This window comes from Trichoderma harzianum (assembly GCF_003025095.1).
Source record: "Trichoderma harzianum CBS 226.95 unplaced genomic scaffold M431scaffold_3, whole genome shotgun sequence".
Classification (NCBI taxonomy): domain Eukaryota; kingdom Fungi; phylum Ascomycota; class Sordariomycetes; order Hypocreales; family Hypocreaceae; genus Trichoderma; species Trichoderma harzianum.
In genome coordinates this window covers 1,838,044-1,853,065 of record NW_020209251.1, presented here as the reverse complement: position 1 = coordinate 1,853,065, position 15,022 = coordinate 1,838,044, and the positions used below count along the sequence as shown (strand labels likewise).

General features: G+C 52.4%; 7 protein-coding genes across 7 annotated transcripts; 4 read left to right on the top strand and 3 right to left on the bottom strand.

Annotated features, from left to right (window-relative positions):
- Window positions 1-107: 107 nt before the first annotated feature.
- Window positions 108-1,467, top strand: M431DRAFT_479459 (hypothetical protein; the record flags this gene model as incomplete). Its single annotated transcript, XM_024915769.1, has 5 exons — window positions 108-213; window positions 297-471; window positions 883-988; window positions 1,092-1,197; window positions 1,280-1,467. The coding sequence occupies 5 exons, from the start codon at window positions 108-110 to the stop codon at window positions 1,465-1,467; spliced, it is 681 nt and encodes a 226-aa protein (XP_024777588.1).
- Window positions 1,468-2,631: 1,164 nt separating this feature from the next.
- M431DRAFT_517527 (hypothetical protein) lies at window positions 2,632-4,898 on the bottom strand. Its single transcript, XM_024920333.1, has 4 exons — window positions 4,472-4,898; window positions 4,372-4,421; window positions 2,867-4,299; window positions 2,632-2,809 (listed from the first exon to the last, which is right to left on the bottom strand). The coding sequence occupies exons 1-4, from the start codon at window positions 4,494-4,496 to the stop codon at window positions 2,791-2,793; spliced, it is 1,527 nt and encodes a 508-aa protein (XP_024777587.1). The 5' UTR covers window positions 4,497-4,898; the 3' UTR covers window positions 2,632-2,790.
- Window positions 4,899-5,097: 199 nt separating this feature from the next.
- On the top strand, window positions 5,098-6,230 carry M431DRAFT_492146 (hypothetical protein; the record flags this gene model as incomplete). Its single annotated transcript, XM_024916981.1, has 3 exons — window positions 5,098-5,256; window positions 5,317-5,485; window positions 5,536-6,230. The coding sequence occupies 3 exons, from the start codon at window positions 5,098-5,100 to the stop codon at window positions 6,228-6,230; spliced, it is 1,023 nt and encodes a 340-aa protein (XP_024777586.1).
- Window positions 6,231-6,551: 321 nt separating this feature from the next.
- M431DRAFT_352644 (hypothetical protein) lies at window positions 6,552-7,793 on the top strand. Its single transcript, XM_024914493.1, has 3 exons — window positions 6,552-6,804; window positions 6,868-6,905; window positions 6,978-7,793. The coding sequence occupies exons 1-3, from the start codon at window positions 6,771-6,773 to the stop codon at window positions 7,560-7,562; spliced, it is 657 nt and encodes a 218-aa protein (XP_024777585.1). The 5' UTR covers window positions 6,552-6,770; the 3' UTR covers window positions 7,563-7,793.
- A 230-nt stretch (window positions 7,794-8,023) lies between these two features.
- On the bottom strand, window positions 8,024-9,104 carry M431DRAFT_79582 (hypothetical protein; the record flags this gene model as incomplete). The annotated part of the gene is made up of 2 exons (XM_024922841.1): window positions 8,024-8,820; window positions 8,885-9,104. 2 exons carry the CDS (start codon window positions 9,102-9,104, stop codon window positions 8,024-8,026), a joined length of 1,017 nt encoding a protein of 338 aa, XP_024777584.1.
- Window positions 9,105-10,467: 1,363 nt separating this feature from the next.
- M431DRAFT_78992 (hypothetical protein) lies at window positions 10,468-12,434 on the bottom strand (the record flags this gene model as incomplete). Its single annotated transcript, XM_024922766.1, has 2 exons — window positions 10,468-11,600; window positions 11,666-12,434. 2 exons carry the CDS (start codon window positions 12,432-12,434, stop codon window positions 10,468-10,470), a joined length of 1,902 nt encoding a protein of 633 aa, XP_024777583.1.
- A 1,759-nt stretch (window positions 12,435-14,193) lies between these two features.
- On the top strand, window positions 14,194-14,996 carry M431DRAFT_479453 (hypothetical protein; the record flags this gene model as incomplete). The annotated part of the gene is made up of 2 exons (XM_024915768.1): window positions 14,194-14,374; window positions 14,455-14,996. 2 exons carry the CDS (start codon window positions 14,194-14,196, stop codon window positions 14,994-14,996), a joined length of 723 nt encoding a protein of 240 aa, XP_024777582.1.
- Between the last annotated feature and the right edge of the window lie 26 nt (window positions 14,997-15,022).

Sequence of the window (15,022 nt, the reverse complement as noted above, 5' to 3'; positions counted from 1 at the left end):
ACGGGTATGTATGTACAAGTACTTGACGCTTCACTTGATTGCACGTATCAGTGTATGGCACCGCTTGTAACCTCAACCTCAATCTGATATCCCCATCCATCATCGCCATGTCTTTTTCTGCCTTGCGTAAAATATCAAGTCCCCAGTTAGGTAGGAAGCATCTACATGAGGCTAGCCCTGCCGCTGGTACATTATTTGCATCTGCTGGGACCAGTACGTGACATTGCTCGCTCGCATGGCATGCGTGGAGAAGGGCGCATCATGTAACTCTACTGGGCATTGATGCCCTCATCGAGGCCCCAAGAGCGACGATGAGATGACATGGCCTTGTCTCTCCTTCGCCAACTACTGCCACCACCACCACCAAAACCTCAAGGGTTGCGTCGTAGTGGCTGGCTCCATCAGCAAGGGACCTCCCACCCCTGGCACTGCCCAGTTGGACGAATACGGCATCCTTTCAAGGCGAAAAAGGTACGCGCCACGTGGGGGCTGCGATAGAAAGCAACTCCCCAATCTGTGCACTTACATGGGCAGAGGACATGACCTTTTGGTCGGCATCAGCCTGGCTAGTACCACCTGTAATCTGCCTGTGGTCTGGTCTTTTGAGATGAGATGATGGCCTGGGATCCTTTACCGACGGAACGTCTAGAGCATCAGTGCGCAACCTGGCACAAGTTTTAGGCCACAGGTAGTTTTCTCCACCCACTCGAGGCCATTTGCCTCCCCTTCCTCGCTGTGACAAAAAAGGCAAAGAAGAGAGAAAAAAGACACAGTACTGTATCAAACGAGAGCCCAGAAAATGGGGGGTGGACCGGGGGGTGGGAGAGGATGGTGGTGGGTTTGAGCCATGACAGGACAAAATACAGTTGGATGTTGTATTAGAGGGAATGACGGCCTCTCGATTGGGCGATTCGTACCGGCTATCGCTCGAGATGCTTCTTCCCATACGATACACGGGGCCTTTCCAATGGGCAATCCATACGATGATGTATGCCTAGGGGAACTGTGAAATGATTCAACATGAATCCTCTTGCCCTGGATCCAGAAATCTGCATGCACGCCTCCATATTTCTTTTGTGCTTCTACTGCAGCCGGCTCCCGGTCCGTCGATGAGATTGGATGGAGACGCCGACAGGAACCCTCCCATAGGAATTGCCACGAGGCCCGAGAAGGCTGCATCCCGCACAAAAGAAGACGGTGGGCGGTGATCCGAACGAGTCGTACACACTATACATCATACACGATGTAGACACTATACATACAACCGAACCGCATGCAGTCAGGATTGCAGTGCAGTGCAGTGCAGTGCAGGAAAATGCGGTGCTTAGTTGCACATCGGTAGCCTCTACGATTGGGCTGACTCACGCGCAACCTCAGCCCTACGGCTTGATCAAAGCGGGCAAAGTCCACGCCCCCAAAAAAAGGGCCGTCAGCCACCCTGCCACCCACAACTCCCCTATGGGATGAGAGGGAAGAGAGAAAGAGAGAGAGAGAGAGAGAGAGAGAGAGAGAGAGTTAGACTGGGACGGGATTCCGTTTTGGCTAGGGGGGGTGTGTAGTGTAAAGTTCTGGTTGTGAGCACGCGCCGGGGAACTGGGCTGTACCTCTCCAAGTGCGCAAGTGTAATACTAATAGTGAGCGAGAGAAATAAACGACAGGGCAGGGCAGCCGTCATCTCACCTTTCGTTCGAAAAAAAGGTCAGGGGGGCGTGTGGGAGGGACCCGGTTACCAAGGAATCCTGGGAACTGGTCTCGATGCAGGGAACCAGAAGACGTCGTTTCGTTTTGGGCAACTTGTTTGGTGTTTCGATGTTGCGGCTTTGCATATATAAGGTGGCTGCTTCATCCCGAGACCAGATGCCACTATTCCTCAGACAGACAGCAGTCAAACACTCAAACAGAACAGACACACTAAACAACTACATCTCTTCTCTCATACACTCTTATATATATATCCTTGGGATATCTCATCAACCTTCTCACTCTCACCACAACTCTTTCCAAGACCATCTATATCTCATCTACTCAAACCACCTCAACCACATCTACAACCACCCACCAAGATAAATCCAACACACTTTCAAAATAACAATCCAAAACTCATCATCACAATGGCCGCCTTTGCTTCCTCCTTCGACGTCTCCGTCTCCATGGTCGACTCTGCTCGAAGCGGCTACAACATCGTCTCCCGCCCCAACACCGGCCCCGGCTCTGGTTCCAGCTCCGGCTCCAGCTCTTCCTCAAGCGGCCGCCGGCCCGATGCCCGTGAATACTAAACGGCTTCTCTTGCTATTTCTTGCAACTTTCTTCTTTCTTTTTTTTCTTTTTTGAAAGCATCCAGTGCCTTCACAGGCATTTTCGTTTCGCCACAGCAGAGGCGCATGGAGAAGACGGATAGACAAAAAAAACCACACGGCAATACCACCTCCCTGGAAAAAAACAAGACAAAAAAAATCCACTTTCTTTTGTACCCCTCTGTACTTGTATCGGCATAGGATATTTTTGGGCTTTGGGATTTCTCTTTTCTTCATCTTCACCTTCTTCTTCTTCACCCCTTTTTTGGTTTGATGACATTCACGCGGCGTTGGATATGGGAACAAGACATCATGCTGCAAATGGCAGCCAGCTATACATGGATGGGTTCGGTCGATTTGTTTCTTCTGTTTTTGGGTAGACCTCTGAAGCTTTACAGCACCGTTTCTTTCTCTTCACTTCTTCTTGCTTTTTCCCAACTTGTTTATCTAGAGTGTAGAATAATAGTACAAGAGTTTTCTCTCTAACCTTGAGTCTCTACTTTCCCACGCAAAACCTAGAACGCATATTAGCATTGCAAAGTAACTCACTGGCAATGAATGCATCAACTCACTTTTCAAAGACCACGCCCAGGACATCTTCCACATCGCCAGCCTCCCCCTTGCCAGTGATGCGCGCCAGGCAATCCGCCGCATACCGCAAATACTCCGCCGCAAGCACCGTGTCCGCCTCGACACTCGCATCCTCCGGGCGCGCTTCCGCCAGAAACTCCTCCAGATGGCCCCTGCATCGGGCCAGGAGCTGTGCCTGGCGTGCCGTCACCCCCAACAGATCCTGCAAGTCGACAGGCATCTCTGTCATTTGCGAGAAAGTGCCTACCAAGGTCTCTGTCAGAGCGTGGATTCGTCCTGGATCCTTGTTGCCCAGCTCAGAGCTCAGGCTGGCCTCCTTGCAGGAGATGGCGGCTATTTGGGCCGATCCCAGCCTGGGGACTTTTTCGCCTAATCTTTGGCGAAATTCATCCAGCATCCTTTGGAGTTCTGCGGGCTCGACCGTATCTCTCTTGTTTACCACGATAAGGCGAGCTTCGGCCGCTGCGGCAATGTCCAGCGTTTCCTGGTCGTAGAGGATGAACGGACCGGACGGCCCGTTTTCAAGAGATGCCAGAACGATAACGATATCTGACTGCTGTGCCTTTTGCCTTGCTCTACGAATTCCCTCCAGCTCTACTGCCCCAACCGGCCCCGACGGTCCTAGATCATCGCTCGACCTGAATCCGGCCGTGTCCGCAAAGGAGCACAGATATCCTCGAATATCGAGGCTAGCCTCTACAATGTCTCGGGTGGTGCCAGCCTCGCCAGAAACAATCGAAGCTTCACGGCCGACAATCAAGTTCATCAACGAGCTCTTACCCACGTTTGGCGGCCCAAGCAGTGCGATTCGGATACCGCTTCTCAGCAACTCACTCCTCTGGCCACCCTGCTCGTGCAGGTGAATGCCTCGGAGAATGTTGTCCACTAACCTCGCTACGTTGTCTAGCAAATCCGTCGGTGATTCATCAAAATGTTGGTCTTCTGAAAAGTCGATCAACGCCTCGATCTCTCCCCGGGCCAGGAGAAGTTCCTCTCTCCAGCTCTCATAGTTGCGAGCCAACACTCCCGAGTTTCCCCTGACGGCTGCGCGCCGCTGCTGCTCTGTCTCTGCAGAGAGAATGTCGCCTAATGATTCGACACGAGCGAGATCTAAACGATCATTCAGGAACGCTCTCTTAGTAAACTCCCCAGGCTCGGCGTAGCGGATCCGATGCTCAGACAGACACTGCGGGATAGCTGCTAGAACCGCCTTGATCGTAGCTGTGCCACCATGAATGTGCAGCTCTAATACATCTTCTCCGGTTACCGTTTTGGGCGAAGGAAAGAAGAGGACTACTGCCTCCGAATCCAGCACACTTCGTTGGAGTCCGGTAAGCTTTGGGTCGAGTAACGATCGCACAGAGGCGTATCTAGGCTTTGGCAGTGCCTTTGATGGACACAGGGCTCTGTATATCTAAAAATAAAAACAAAAGGTCATGATTGGTTACTTGACGGCGTCTTGTAATTTGGAATTCTGCCCACTTACGTCTAAGCATGCCGGACCAGAGATGCGAATCACGGCGATTCCTGCCTTGCCTTGGGCCGTCGAAAGTGCGTATATCGTATCGTTGGTACCTGCACCAAACCTAGTGCTGAGCTGTTCGAGCTCATTGGTTCTGGCAGCCCGGCCCGAAAAGGATCTCAGGCTATGGTTACATGAACATGACTTTGACGGCGCCTTTTTGAGCGCTCGAATTGATAAAGCAACACCTGGACCTCGTCTGCCGGCGCGAGTCAAGTGCTGTAGCAGCAGGCTGTGGCGGCGCATGGGTTTTGAGCTCCCTAATAAAGAGGAAGGCTGTGGCTGTGAAATCCAAAGTGGCAAAAGTGTGTTGCATCAATATATACGTCCTAGACGAGGCTGGCGATGTGCGGGCGAAAGGAAAATTTCAGTGTTGGTGTTGAGACGATGAGAGCCATATCGTCCATTCAGCATTATGGAGACCAGATAGAACGTTGTGAGAGAGCGCACTGAAAAATTAGTGGAGGCTTTCACTACAGTTAGTGCCCGTGGCGGTCTCTCAGGCATCAATTCTGCACTAAGTCAAAGCGTCCTAGCGGATCCAGCCGTTGATATGTCAAATGAACATCTTCACAATTCAAGCCTCACTCATATAGGCAACTTGAATACCGCAGCCAACCAAAGAATTTCACATACAGACAGACGCCTTTATAGGGTGTTCTTTGGCTGACCACCAAAAATTCACCAGCCATGGCTCCCACAGCAAACTCCCATGGCCGCTCTCACAGCTTGCTTCTGCTTCAAAGGCTTCTAAATTTTCGAGATGCCGCCAGCCCTCTCACCCTCCTCCTCGACAACCTTGAACAGCCCGCCCGCCCCGTCATCTCAGAACTCATGACCAGAGCAAAGGTATTTCCTGCAATATTTTCTATATTATATATGCAAAAGACAACTGACCTCCATTACCAGCTGGCAAAGACGAAAATCATCTTCTTGTCCTTCTCCACACTCCGCAAGCCACGAGATGCAGATGTCCTCATCAAAGCTACCGGAAAAGATTCAAATACTGTGGCCCGAGAACTTTTAGCACAGTATCCCTCATTCCAACCATCAGCTCTCAAGGATAAAACTGCGCAGAGTGAGCGATCCCGATTACCCTATGGAAGACACATAGCTAAGATGATGTAGGAGCTGTCGTGTTCATTGACTCATTGAATTCTCTTTCTTCGGCAGCCACTCAGTCCTTAGCTGTCTTCCTATCAAGCATCATCACCCCGGTAGTGTCCATTGTGGGCGTATATCACACCGATGTACCAGTCATTCTACCAAAGTCATTCAACGAATATGAGCCTCACCCGTTTACGCTGCTATGCCACCTAGCCACAGCTGTATTGACACTCTCAAACCTGCGGCAAGAAACTGAACGTCAAAAGGCGCGCAACAGAAGCGTCGTAGAGCCGGAATGGGGCCTTCAAGAACACCGCGAAGGCATCCTCATTGGCCTCGCAGAAAAGGGCAAATCCGAGGACCAGGTAGGAGTCGTCATTAGCATGGAGCTACGAAGGAGAAGCGGACGTGCCGTGGATGAAAAGTTCATCCTCATGCCTGGCTCTGCAGCGGCAAAGTCCAGGGTGGGCAAGCTTTGTCTGCTCACAGATCATCCCATGTTTAAGAAGCCCGAAGCCGAACAGAGAGAGGGAGGAGACGAACAGCCCGAGAGTACTTTTAACTTGGGACTTACAGAGAAGCAGCGTAAGGATAGAGAGGGGATTGTGCTGCCGTACTTTGATGCGCAGACGGATATTGGAGCGGGCGAGGGAGGCAGAATTCTGTATGAGATGGGTAGAGAGGACGACTTTGACGATGAAGAAGACGAGATATAAAAGTAACTTAGAAAAAAAAAAAACGAAATAATAAAGGAAAAAGAAACATATTGGCAAGAATAATAAAAAAACCAGTTCCATCATATATGAGAAAATGTCCATGATGCACGGCCACAATGAATTACATTGATGTGCACTCTACCAGAGTAACTGACGCGCACATGAAAGGTTGCGCCACTCAAATCGCATAGCGTCAGCCACACCCAACAACTTCCACGCCCAGACAGAATCGACACTTATCGACAACGCAAACATACTCCTCGATATATAAGACGTCGGACTCGAGCTCGCACTTCCCTCTCGAGGCTCAAACACCAATTCGATATTATCTGTCATTAGGCATCTCATCTTTTCGGCTAGCGTGTCAAGTCGTCCGCGTGGATATTTGGTGGCCGATTCCCCTCCGAGGGTCGTGTGCGTCTACTTGACACGTAGTTCCTCGGCAGCGCCCATACGAATCACTTTGTCCGCGAGACTTTGCTTCTTCTTCTTCTTCTTCTTCTTTTAACGTATACGTATACACATAATCATCACATCAAAATGATTCGCTCAACACAGATTTCAAGGCTGGATGGTATGTCGACCGCATCCAAGAACCAAAACCTCCAAGCATCAGTCAACTAACCCACCATCACAGGCCTCATGCTTTGCGCTTCCGTCGACGACGAGTCTCAGGTTCGCCCAAAACCTCCTCCCTCTCCCAATCACTACCCCAATCAACCAACCAGCTAACCCTCCCCTCCCCAGTCCGACTCCACCGCCCTCAACGAAGTCAAGCAACAACTCCGCCAAGTCCAGCGAAAGCTCACCCGCAACTCCGAGTCCCAAGCCAGCATCGAGTCCTCCACCCTCTTCACAATCCACTACCTCATCGACTCCGACGTCGTCTTCCTCTGCATCTGCGAGCGCTCCTACCCGCGCAAGCTCGCCTTCACCTACCTCGCCGACCTCTCCCGCGAGTTCACAACCACATACACCCCGCAGGCCATCCACAACCCGGCCCTCCGGCCCTACGCCTTCATGGAGTTTGACAACTTCATCGCCAAGACGCGCACTACTTACGCCGACGCCCGCGCTGCGCAGAACCTCGATAAGCTTAATGACGAGCTGCGCGACGTCACGAAGATTATGACCAAGAATATCGAGGATTTGCTTTATCGTGGCGATAATCTTGAGCGCATGGGCGAGATTAGCAGTCGTCTGAGGGATGATAGCAAAAAGTATCGTCGGGCTGCTGTGCGCATCAACTGGGAGCTTATGCTCAAGCAGTATGGTCCGTTTGCTGGCTTGGGCTTCTTCATCCTGATCTTCATCTACTGGCGCTTCTTTTAGAAGAGACGTAACCGGATTGGCTGTCAAGTGAGAGAGGGAGGGGAAAGAAAAGAAAGGGAAAACACAGGGGTTGGGAAAGAAACCATGGGCAAACAAAGGGGAAGTGGGAGGGAAACATCGAGTTGTCAATGCACAAAGAGCGGAGCGTGGCGTTGATGGATATCCATTATATTCTATATACAGTTATGTGACTTAATGCTTCTATGCACCACAAGTGTCCCGAAACTTTTTCTTATCCTCCCTTGAACTTGTTTCTGCATCTGAGGCAACGCTGCTCTTCAGACTTGATTCAGCTGCCGTTGAATTAAAAAAGAAAAAAGAAAACCACGCCATAACCTTGTTCGCCACAAACTCCGAATCAGATGCTTCGCTGAGCCCCCATCAAAGACGTGGTATTGCCTCTCTCACTTCCCTCTTCTCCTTTCTGTTCGCATAAAATAGGGCCTGAAACTTCCCATGGCTCACATGACACAGCAATTATTGTCGGCTGTCGTTGTAGTTGGTAGCGTGCTTGATCCATGCTGCCACTCGAGGTGCTCCTGTAAGGACTTTACGTCGTCAAACTCTTCATCCGGACGATACGGCTCCTCATCGTCATCTTCGTCCTGCGGCTGCTCTCCAATCGCCTCGCAGAGTGGACATAGTAGCTTGGCTTCCCAATCTCCATGTGTCGGTATAATGTGGTTCGCAATGGCCACCGGGGCGAAGATGATCTGCTTTTGATGTTGACCACAATTGGACAAGGCCAATGCTTGCCAATTCGAGTCGTTCGCCAACAATGACACTGGTTTATCTGATGAGCCGGGTGGCACTGCCTGAGTAGACGACCGCACCGTCGGCATGCGCTCTATGTCCTCCCAAACCAAATGGCCGTCGCAAAAGTCACAGACAAACGCAATATCTTGATCCCCAAACCGCTGAAAGGCTCCCACATTCTTGCATGCCAAAAGTTCGTCCGCGAAATATCTCCGATATGTGTTTTCGTCGGGCTTGATTCCGGCCTTGGCGTCACGGGTAGGGGCGCGCTGCTTCCGCTGTACGATGAACGCACCCAGACACCGCTGTGAAGCCTCCCGCGCTGATGTGAATACTCGCATTGCCGCCCGACATTGAGCTCGATGTAGCTCCCGTTTCAGTGAATATGTCTCGCGCACCCAGGTCGGATCGATAGGACCGCCGGATCGACTCCAGTCTTTTAGCTTATCCGTCAATGCCTGGAACTTGGCCCGAATCGCCCGCAACTCCTCCATTGAATCATCTAACGGCAACAAATTAAGTTAGTAACTGAGCAGGCATTCTGTCCCATCGAGGCTCTCTCTCACGTCTGCGATCATGCTCATATTGCGAGCGCCCGTTGACCAGCGGCCCGAGCTCTTGAAAGTCCTTCCTAGCCTCGTCCAGCACCGAGTCCAGCGCACGCTCCTGCTCGCGCTCGTCCTGTCCCCAATGCCGTTTGTCGGAGAGGCTCAAGATGCGCTGCCCGTCGGCAATGAGATTCGCAATTTCTGCCAGCAGTGTCCCAACCGAATCGAGGACGCCCATTGCTCTGGTGAGGAGGAGACGAAGGATGATGAGTCTCTCTTGGCATGCGAACCCCGCCTTGCAACTTGAGCAGGTGGGCTAGGGGCGTGGTGATATCTGATAGCCAGAGGACGACGCACAATCACGGGGTGGCACTGCTTATGTATTGAGCAACAAATGGATGGATGGATCAGCCAAAATGGATCAACGGCACTCGTCAAGGGGCCTCGAAGAGCACCCGTCGACGGGCGCGTCGCATGGGGGGAAGCTCCACGGGTTGGGTGAAGCTCTCCAAATGACGTAGCGCGCTTGGGTCGAAGAAGCCGTTTATTACTATCAAAGTAAGGTTATGGATATACGGGCCGCCGTGGGAAATCTTCAGCAGAACGTTGTGGCTGTGGCCGGCATTCGGTCGTGAACCCCAGACGGTTAGAAACAAGCAAGAAGAAGACGAGGCTGTGCTGCAAAACGGTGGGCCGCTGGAGGCTGTGGCAGAAAGGGATAAGATAGGGATAACGAATCAGGACGAACGACGCAGACGCTGCCAAGGGAAAGCAGAAGAGCAGTAGAAGAAGAAAAAGGGAGGCAGGATGAGCAACGAGAGTGACGAAGACAAAGGCGAATGGAAGATGACGGATGGAGTTGGAGATGGCCAACCTGAGCGCTTTAGAGAGAGATCCAAATGCTGCCCGCTATGTGGCTTGATGCGCTATCGCGGCCTCTGGTTGGAGGCCGTCGGTGGGGGGGAAATGCGCTGGAAGGGGCGCCGGCTACTTGGGAAGACGCCATGATTACAGGGGTTGAACTCGCTGTGACGCCTCCCCCATGTGCAGCCCGCTCATGGTCCCTTTTTTTTTCTTTGTCTTTTCGCTTCGGCATCGAAATGTCCTACATTGCACTTATGCACATCTAATGACACCACCCACCACCAAAAGACGAAATTAGGGGCTCGTGGTCCAACGGAATCCCGCCGTTTGCTTTCCATAGGGCTGAGGGATTCATCACGGGAGCTCAGTGGTTCTTAGCCTGGTGTGTCAGCCCGGGTTAGCGAGAACAATGACCGGCCAACCTGAAGCTTTTCACCCCTCCCACCTTTTTGTCATCCATCCTGAAACAATAGCCAAGGGGGCCACTAACACATGAGGGCGTCCCAGACGTGAGGCCTCATCGCGAAGTTACTTTTGACGGCTCGGCGCTTGCTTTGTTAGTGCTCGTACCTGGCGATCAGGGTTCTTTATTGCGGAGAGAGGAGCTATGCTATTTATATCTCTTTGTTTTACATGATTATCAATTAGCTCGCGTAGTCTATTTACTTGCTATGATCCCAAGTCCCAAACTACATGTAATCGATACGGCATACAGGTCGGTAGCATTAGAGCACGGCTTACTTTCTCTTAGTCGCCTTTCCGGCATCAGCGCCGGTTGCCTTAGCCTCGCTCTGCTCCTCAGCCGCATCCTTGATGGCAGCCTTGTCCTTCTCATCCTTCTTATCAACAGGTTCATCATCGTCACCTCCCTGGCCAAACTCGTTGACACGGGTATGGTCGATTCTGTATGCCCATCGCTGGTAAAGGTAGATGAAGAAGATGACGTCATCTCGGAACGTCGCCAGTCGATGCAAGAAGGGCATCTTGATGGTGAAGGCGAACAGGTCGTCAATAAAGGTGTTGAGGAACTTGTACATCATGGCCTTGGCGGGCATGTGCGCCACGCTCTTGAGTCGGTAGTTGATGTACAAGGAGGGAACCATCATAAGGAAGCCGTAGGTGTAGACGGATCCGACAAGCGTGGTGATGACAAACGAGTACCACGACTTGTGGGTATCGTAGAATAGAGAGTAGATGCCGTAGGCAATTAGTAGAGGCACCGCCAGAATGTACATGTACTTGAAAGCAATTTCGTCATACTCCTTGGTCTTTTCCTCCGTCTCGGTAAGCTTGTGCTTGTCTTCGAAGACGAACCAGTACGGCAAAAGCGAGCCAGGGGCCGTCTCTTGGAAACGAACGTTGACGACGGTGGTGATTTTCCAGAATTCAATGACGATGCCGACAACCTGGGTGCCGAGAATCATCCAGCTCGTGTTTTGCGAGTTGTCTAGCAGATACAGGAAGATGACTGTCTGCATAAACACATTGGCTAAGATGGAGCGGACCGAAATGCCAACGTTGTCCTTCTTCTTGCGGTAGTGGGCAATGTCGGATCCAAAGGCAAGCGTCTCCAGAATCATGTGAGCAATGCTGGCAAAAGCGGTGATGCCGAGCAGGATGGGGTTGGTGTCGATAAAGATTTCCTTGATCATTTCGATCTCCGATCCATCACCGCCGCCAGGAATTGGGTTGCCGAGGGCAGCCTGGCGAGCGTTCTCCTTCGAGTTTTGCTCGACAGCGGCCATGGCATAGAATTGCCAGCCGGGCATGTTGTTGAGGTCGATGTGAAGTGGCAGCTCCTTGACTGTGTCATTAAGGAGCGTCATGTGGGTCTTCAACTGCCAGAACGTGTTGACAAAGAGAGTTGGATCTAAGAGAAATGATGGGTTAGCTCGTCAATTTGCATTACAAATGTACCATGACGGCATGACTTACAGTACCAGCCGTTTTGGCCCGTGCCATCGCGGGCGCCGGTTGCCTCAAGGCGGAGGAACGTCTTGAGGGCAGGGTGAATAGTGTCCAAGTCCTTGACTCCCAGGCCAGGCACCAGGGAGAAACTGGCATTCTGGTGGTAGTAATTTGAAATGAGAGGGCCCGACGTGTCCACTTCTTCTGGCTCCTCTACGGGAGAAGGAAGGTCCTCAAGCAGATTTCTTGTCTTGACTACCTTTTTCTTGGGCAGATACTGGGTAAGAGGATGGACAACATGGTATGCTCGGCCGGGGTCATAGCTGGGCAGATAAGGATCCAGAACGCTACCAGCAAGGCCAATGTAGAAGTGACCCCAAAGCGTGCCATTTTTCTGCACGGCTTCCGGCACGGTAAAGGTGGTATCGACTGACCGCTTGTCCGTCTTGTTGTTCATGTGAAACCTCTTCTCGTCCAGCACGATATACTCGGGTTGAACATTGGCCAGAGGGATCGGGTTAAACGAGGGCGAGATGGCAACGACAATGTCCAGGTGACTGTCCTGCGGCCAGATGGGGGCAATGGTCTTGGGGATGTGCCTGTAAGCAGCGCCCTCATCGAGGTGCCGCGGCCGAAGCTGGTACGGCGGGATGGTCCCCAGGTTGCCGGGGACGATGATGGATTCGCCGGTCTCGGGATTGGTGGTGGCCACGCCGGTCTGGTCCTTGGCCATGTAGAAGCTGAGGAAGACGTTGACTCCGAGGTAGAAGACGACACCCATGATGATTTTGTTCATGCTGATGCCCTGCACACAACTTGTCAGCTCGCATTCAAGACATAATATGGCCGGCAATCTTGACTTACACTGCCTTGGTCTTCCTGGCGCCGTGCCGCCTGGCCCGCAGGCCGTTGCGCAACTGTTTCGGGCATTGCGCAGACTGTCGGGCGTCGCGTGGGACACAGACCCGTCAGACGCCTTTTCGCCTTGTGGTGGTGAGTCCGGAGAGCAGCTGGTCGCTCTGGAAGCAGAAAGGCGAGCGTCGTTGCGAGAGCTTCAAAATTGTGCAAGATGCATGTGGCCTTTCGCAAGCACGCAGCCTTGAGAGGTCCAGTTCCGTGTTTGGCCTAGGTCGAGCTCGTGTACCCATCACACACTGCGCAGCGCAAAAAGATACTTGAGCAGCGGCAGGCGGCGGCGGCCGGAGTAAATCGGCGCCGTGGGCCCCATCCACCCGGGTCGGCGAATCAGCGGCAGGCTCCGTGGCACGAGAGAGAGCTCTGGAATATGGCGGGCGACAGAAGAAGCAGAAGACGGATAAAGAAGAGCCTCTTGGCTGTAGCGAGTCAAGGCGGGATTATACTGAAGCCCGATCGACGACAAACTTTGAGCCGTGTTTTGCAGTGACACGCTGCCCCTGATCCACTGGGCCGTCACCGAGCAAAACGGCCAGATGACGCATCTTGGCATCTAGAAGCCCTGAGTAAAGATCTCTGATGATTAGCGAGAATCGGACATGTGAATACGGCATTGTTTCAGTGTTGCCTAGATGGTAGATCCTAGTTGTCTATAATGAAACAGGATTAGAATACATGTACATGGCAATCAGGTCAGTGATGCATGAGTAGGTTGTACTTGTAGTGGCGGTATGCAGATATCGAGCCTCAAATGCAAAACAGCACAAGACAAAAAAAACCCAACGGCATCCAACTGAAGCACAAACCCACTCTCCCTCGCCAGCTCAGAATCTGCTGTTTCTCACCGGCCCTGTCCTGCTGACCTCCTTCACCCAGCTCCCTACGAAACCCAGCAAATGAAGTCCTCAATTGCCGTTGCACAAAGGTGAGCCACGAAAACACCAAAACTAAAGTTCCCAAGGGGAAGACTGTCAGAGACCTGTCCCACCGCCCGAAACAAACGCCAATTGGGCGATCTCGGCCTGCGGCGAGCGAATTTGGCAATTTTTGAAAATTACCACATTCGCATTGGTCCCCGGCAACTGCATGACTCCCACGCCACGAAGTTTGGGAATATGGATATCCAAACCGCTAGTCTCTAGTCCCCTCCATCGATTATGGGGGCCGGCGGTGGCCGATGGCTGCCGGGGGGCGCTTCGAAACTAGTGGCAGCGTTTGCGCCGTCAGATCTGGAACGTTCAACTTTTGGCGTAATTCGCAGTTGTCACTCGCAGCAGTTATATCTAGCCCCGGGTTCGCCACCGTTTGTTTTCGAACTTCTCTTCTCTCTCTCTTTTCTTTTTCGACGAAGATTGAACTCTGGTTCGCTGCTCTTGCAACCAACGAAATTGAAGCCTCTAGCCTCGCTCTTTACTCGACCGTCTGGCTCTTAACGCCCAAAGCCATACCCACCACTCCTTAGGCATCTGCCCAATCCCCCGTCTGCTCAAGACTTTGGAGAGACATATATAAATCGTTTTATAAATCGGGACGTCATCCTTCTTCTTCTTCTTCTTCTTCTTATTCTGCTCTGTCGCTTCTTTTCGGTCCTTGATTTCGACCCCGCCACGCAGAAACGACAAATCTAGAGATCCCCCACCATGACTGCTGATAGCACCGTTACCGGCCAGAACGGCGCCTCCAACGGCACCGCCAACGCCAACGGCACTCCTCGCACCAAGATCTGCGTATTCTGCGGTTCAAGCGCAGGAAACGACCCTGAACATGTCGAAACCGCCCGAGAGCTCGCCAGAGTAATGGCCGAGAACGATATTGACCTTGGTGAGTTACAGAACACCTCCCTCTCAAAAGACCATAACGAGAGGCACACCCCTGCTAACATCTCTTTTTCAAACATCTAGTCTACGGAGGCGGCACCGTCGGCCTCATGGGCGAAGTCGCAAAGACCCTGTGCGAACTCAAGGGCCCCGACGCCATCCACGGCATCATCCCCGAGGCCCTCGTCAAGTACGAGCGCGACGGCACCTACCAGACCATCAACACCAGCAACCAATACGTGCCCACCGAGTCCACCTACGGCCGCACCACCGTCGTCAAGGACATGCACACGCGCAAGAAGCTCATGGCCGAGGAAGTCTTCAACGGCGGGCCCGGCAGCGGCTTCATCGCCCTCAGCGGCGGCTACGGCACCGTCGAGGAGCTCTTCGAGGTCGTCACTTGGAACCAGCTCGGCATCCACAAGCGCGGCATCTGCATGCTCAACATCAACGGCTACTGGGACGGCATCATCCAGTGGGTCGACAAGGCCGTCGAGCAGGGCTTCGTCAAGCTGCCCAACAAGGACATCCTCGTCACCGCAAACACCGCCGAGGACGCCATCCTGGGTCTGATGAACTACCAGGGTTCCGAGGGTACTTTTAAACTGGAATGGGGAACACAATAGATTCGGACTAGGTTAGGGATATAGAG

Excerpts from the sequence above, each read along its gene's own strand:
- M431DRAFT_352644 (XM_024914493.1), top strand. The coding sequence starts at position 6,771 with ATGATTCGCTCAACACAGATTTCAAGGCTGGATG. Across the intron at positions 6,805-6,867 it reads ACAGATTTCAAGGCTGGATG|GCCTCATGCTTTGCGCTTCC; the intron begins GTATGTCGACCG and ends CCACCATCACAG. Across the intron at positions 6,906-6,977 it reads CCGTCGACGACGAGTCTCAG|TCCGACTCCACCGCCCTCAA; the intron begins GTTCGCCCAAAA and ends TCCCCTCCCCAG.
- M431DRAFT_517527 (XM_024920333.1), bottom strand. The coding sequence starts at position 4,496 with ATGAGCTCGAACAGCTCAGCACTAG. Across the intron at positions 4,422-4,471 it reads CTCGAACAGCTCAGCACTAG|GCAAGGCAGGAATCGCCGTG; the intron begins GTTTGGTGCAGG and ends CGACGGCCCAAG. Across the intron at positions 4,300-4,371 it reads CTGGTCCGGCATGCTTAGAC|ATATACAGAGCCCTGTGTCC; the intron begins GTAAGTGGGCAG and ends TTTTATTTTTAG.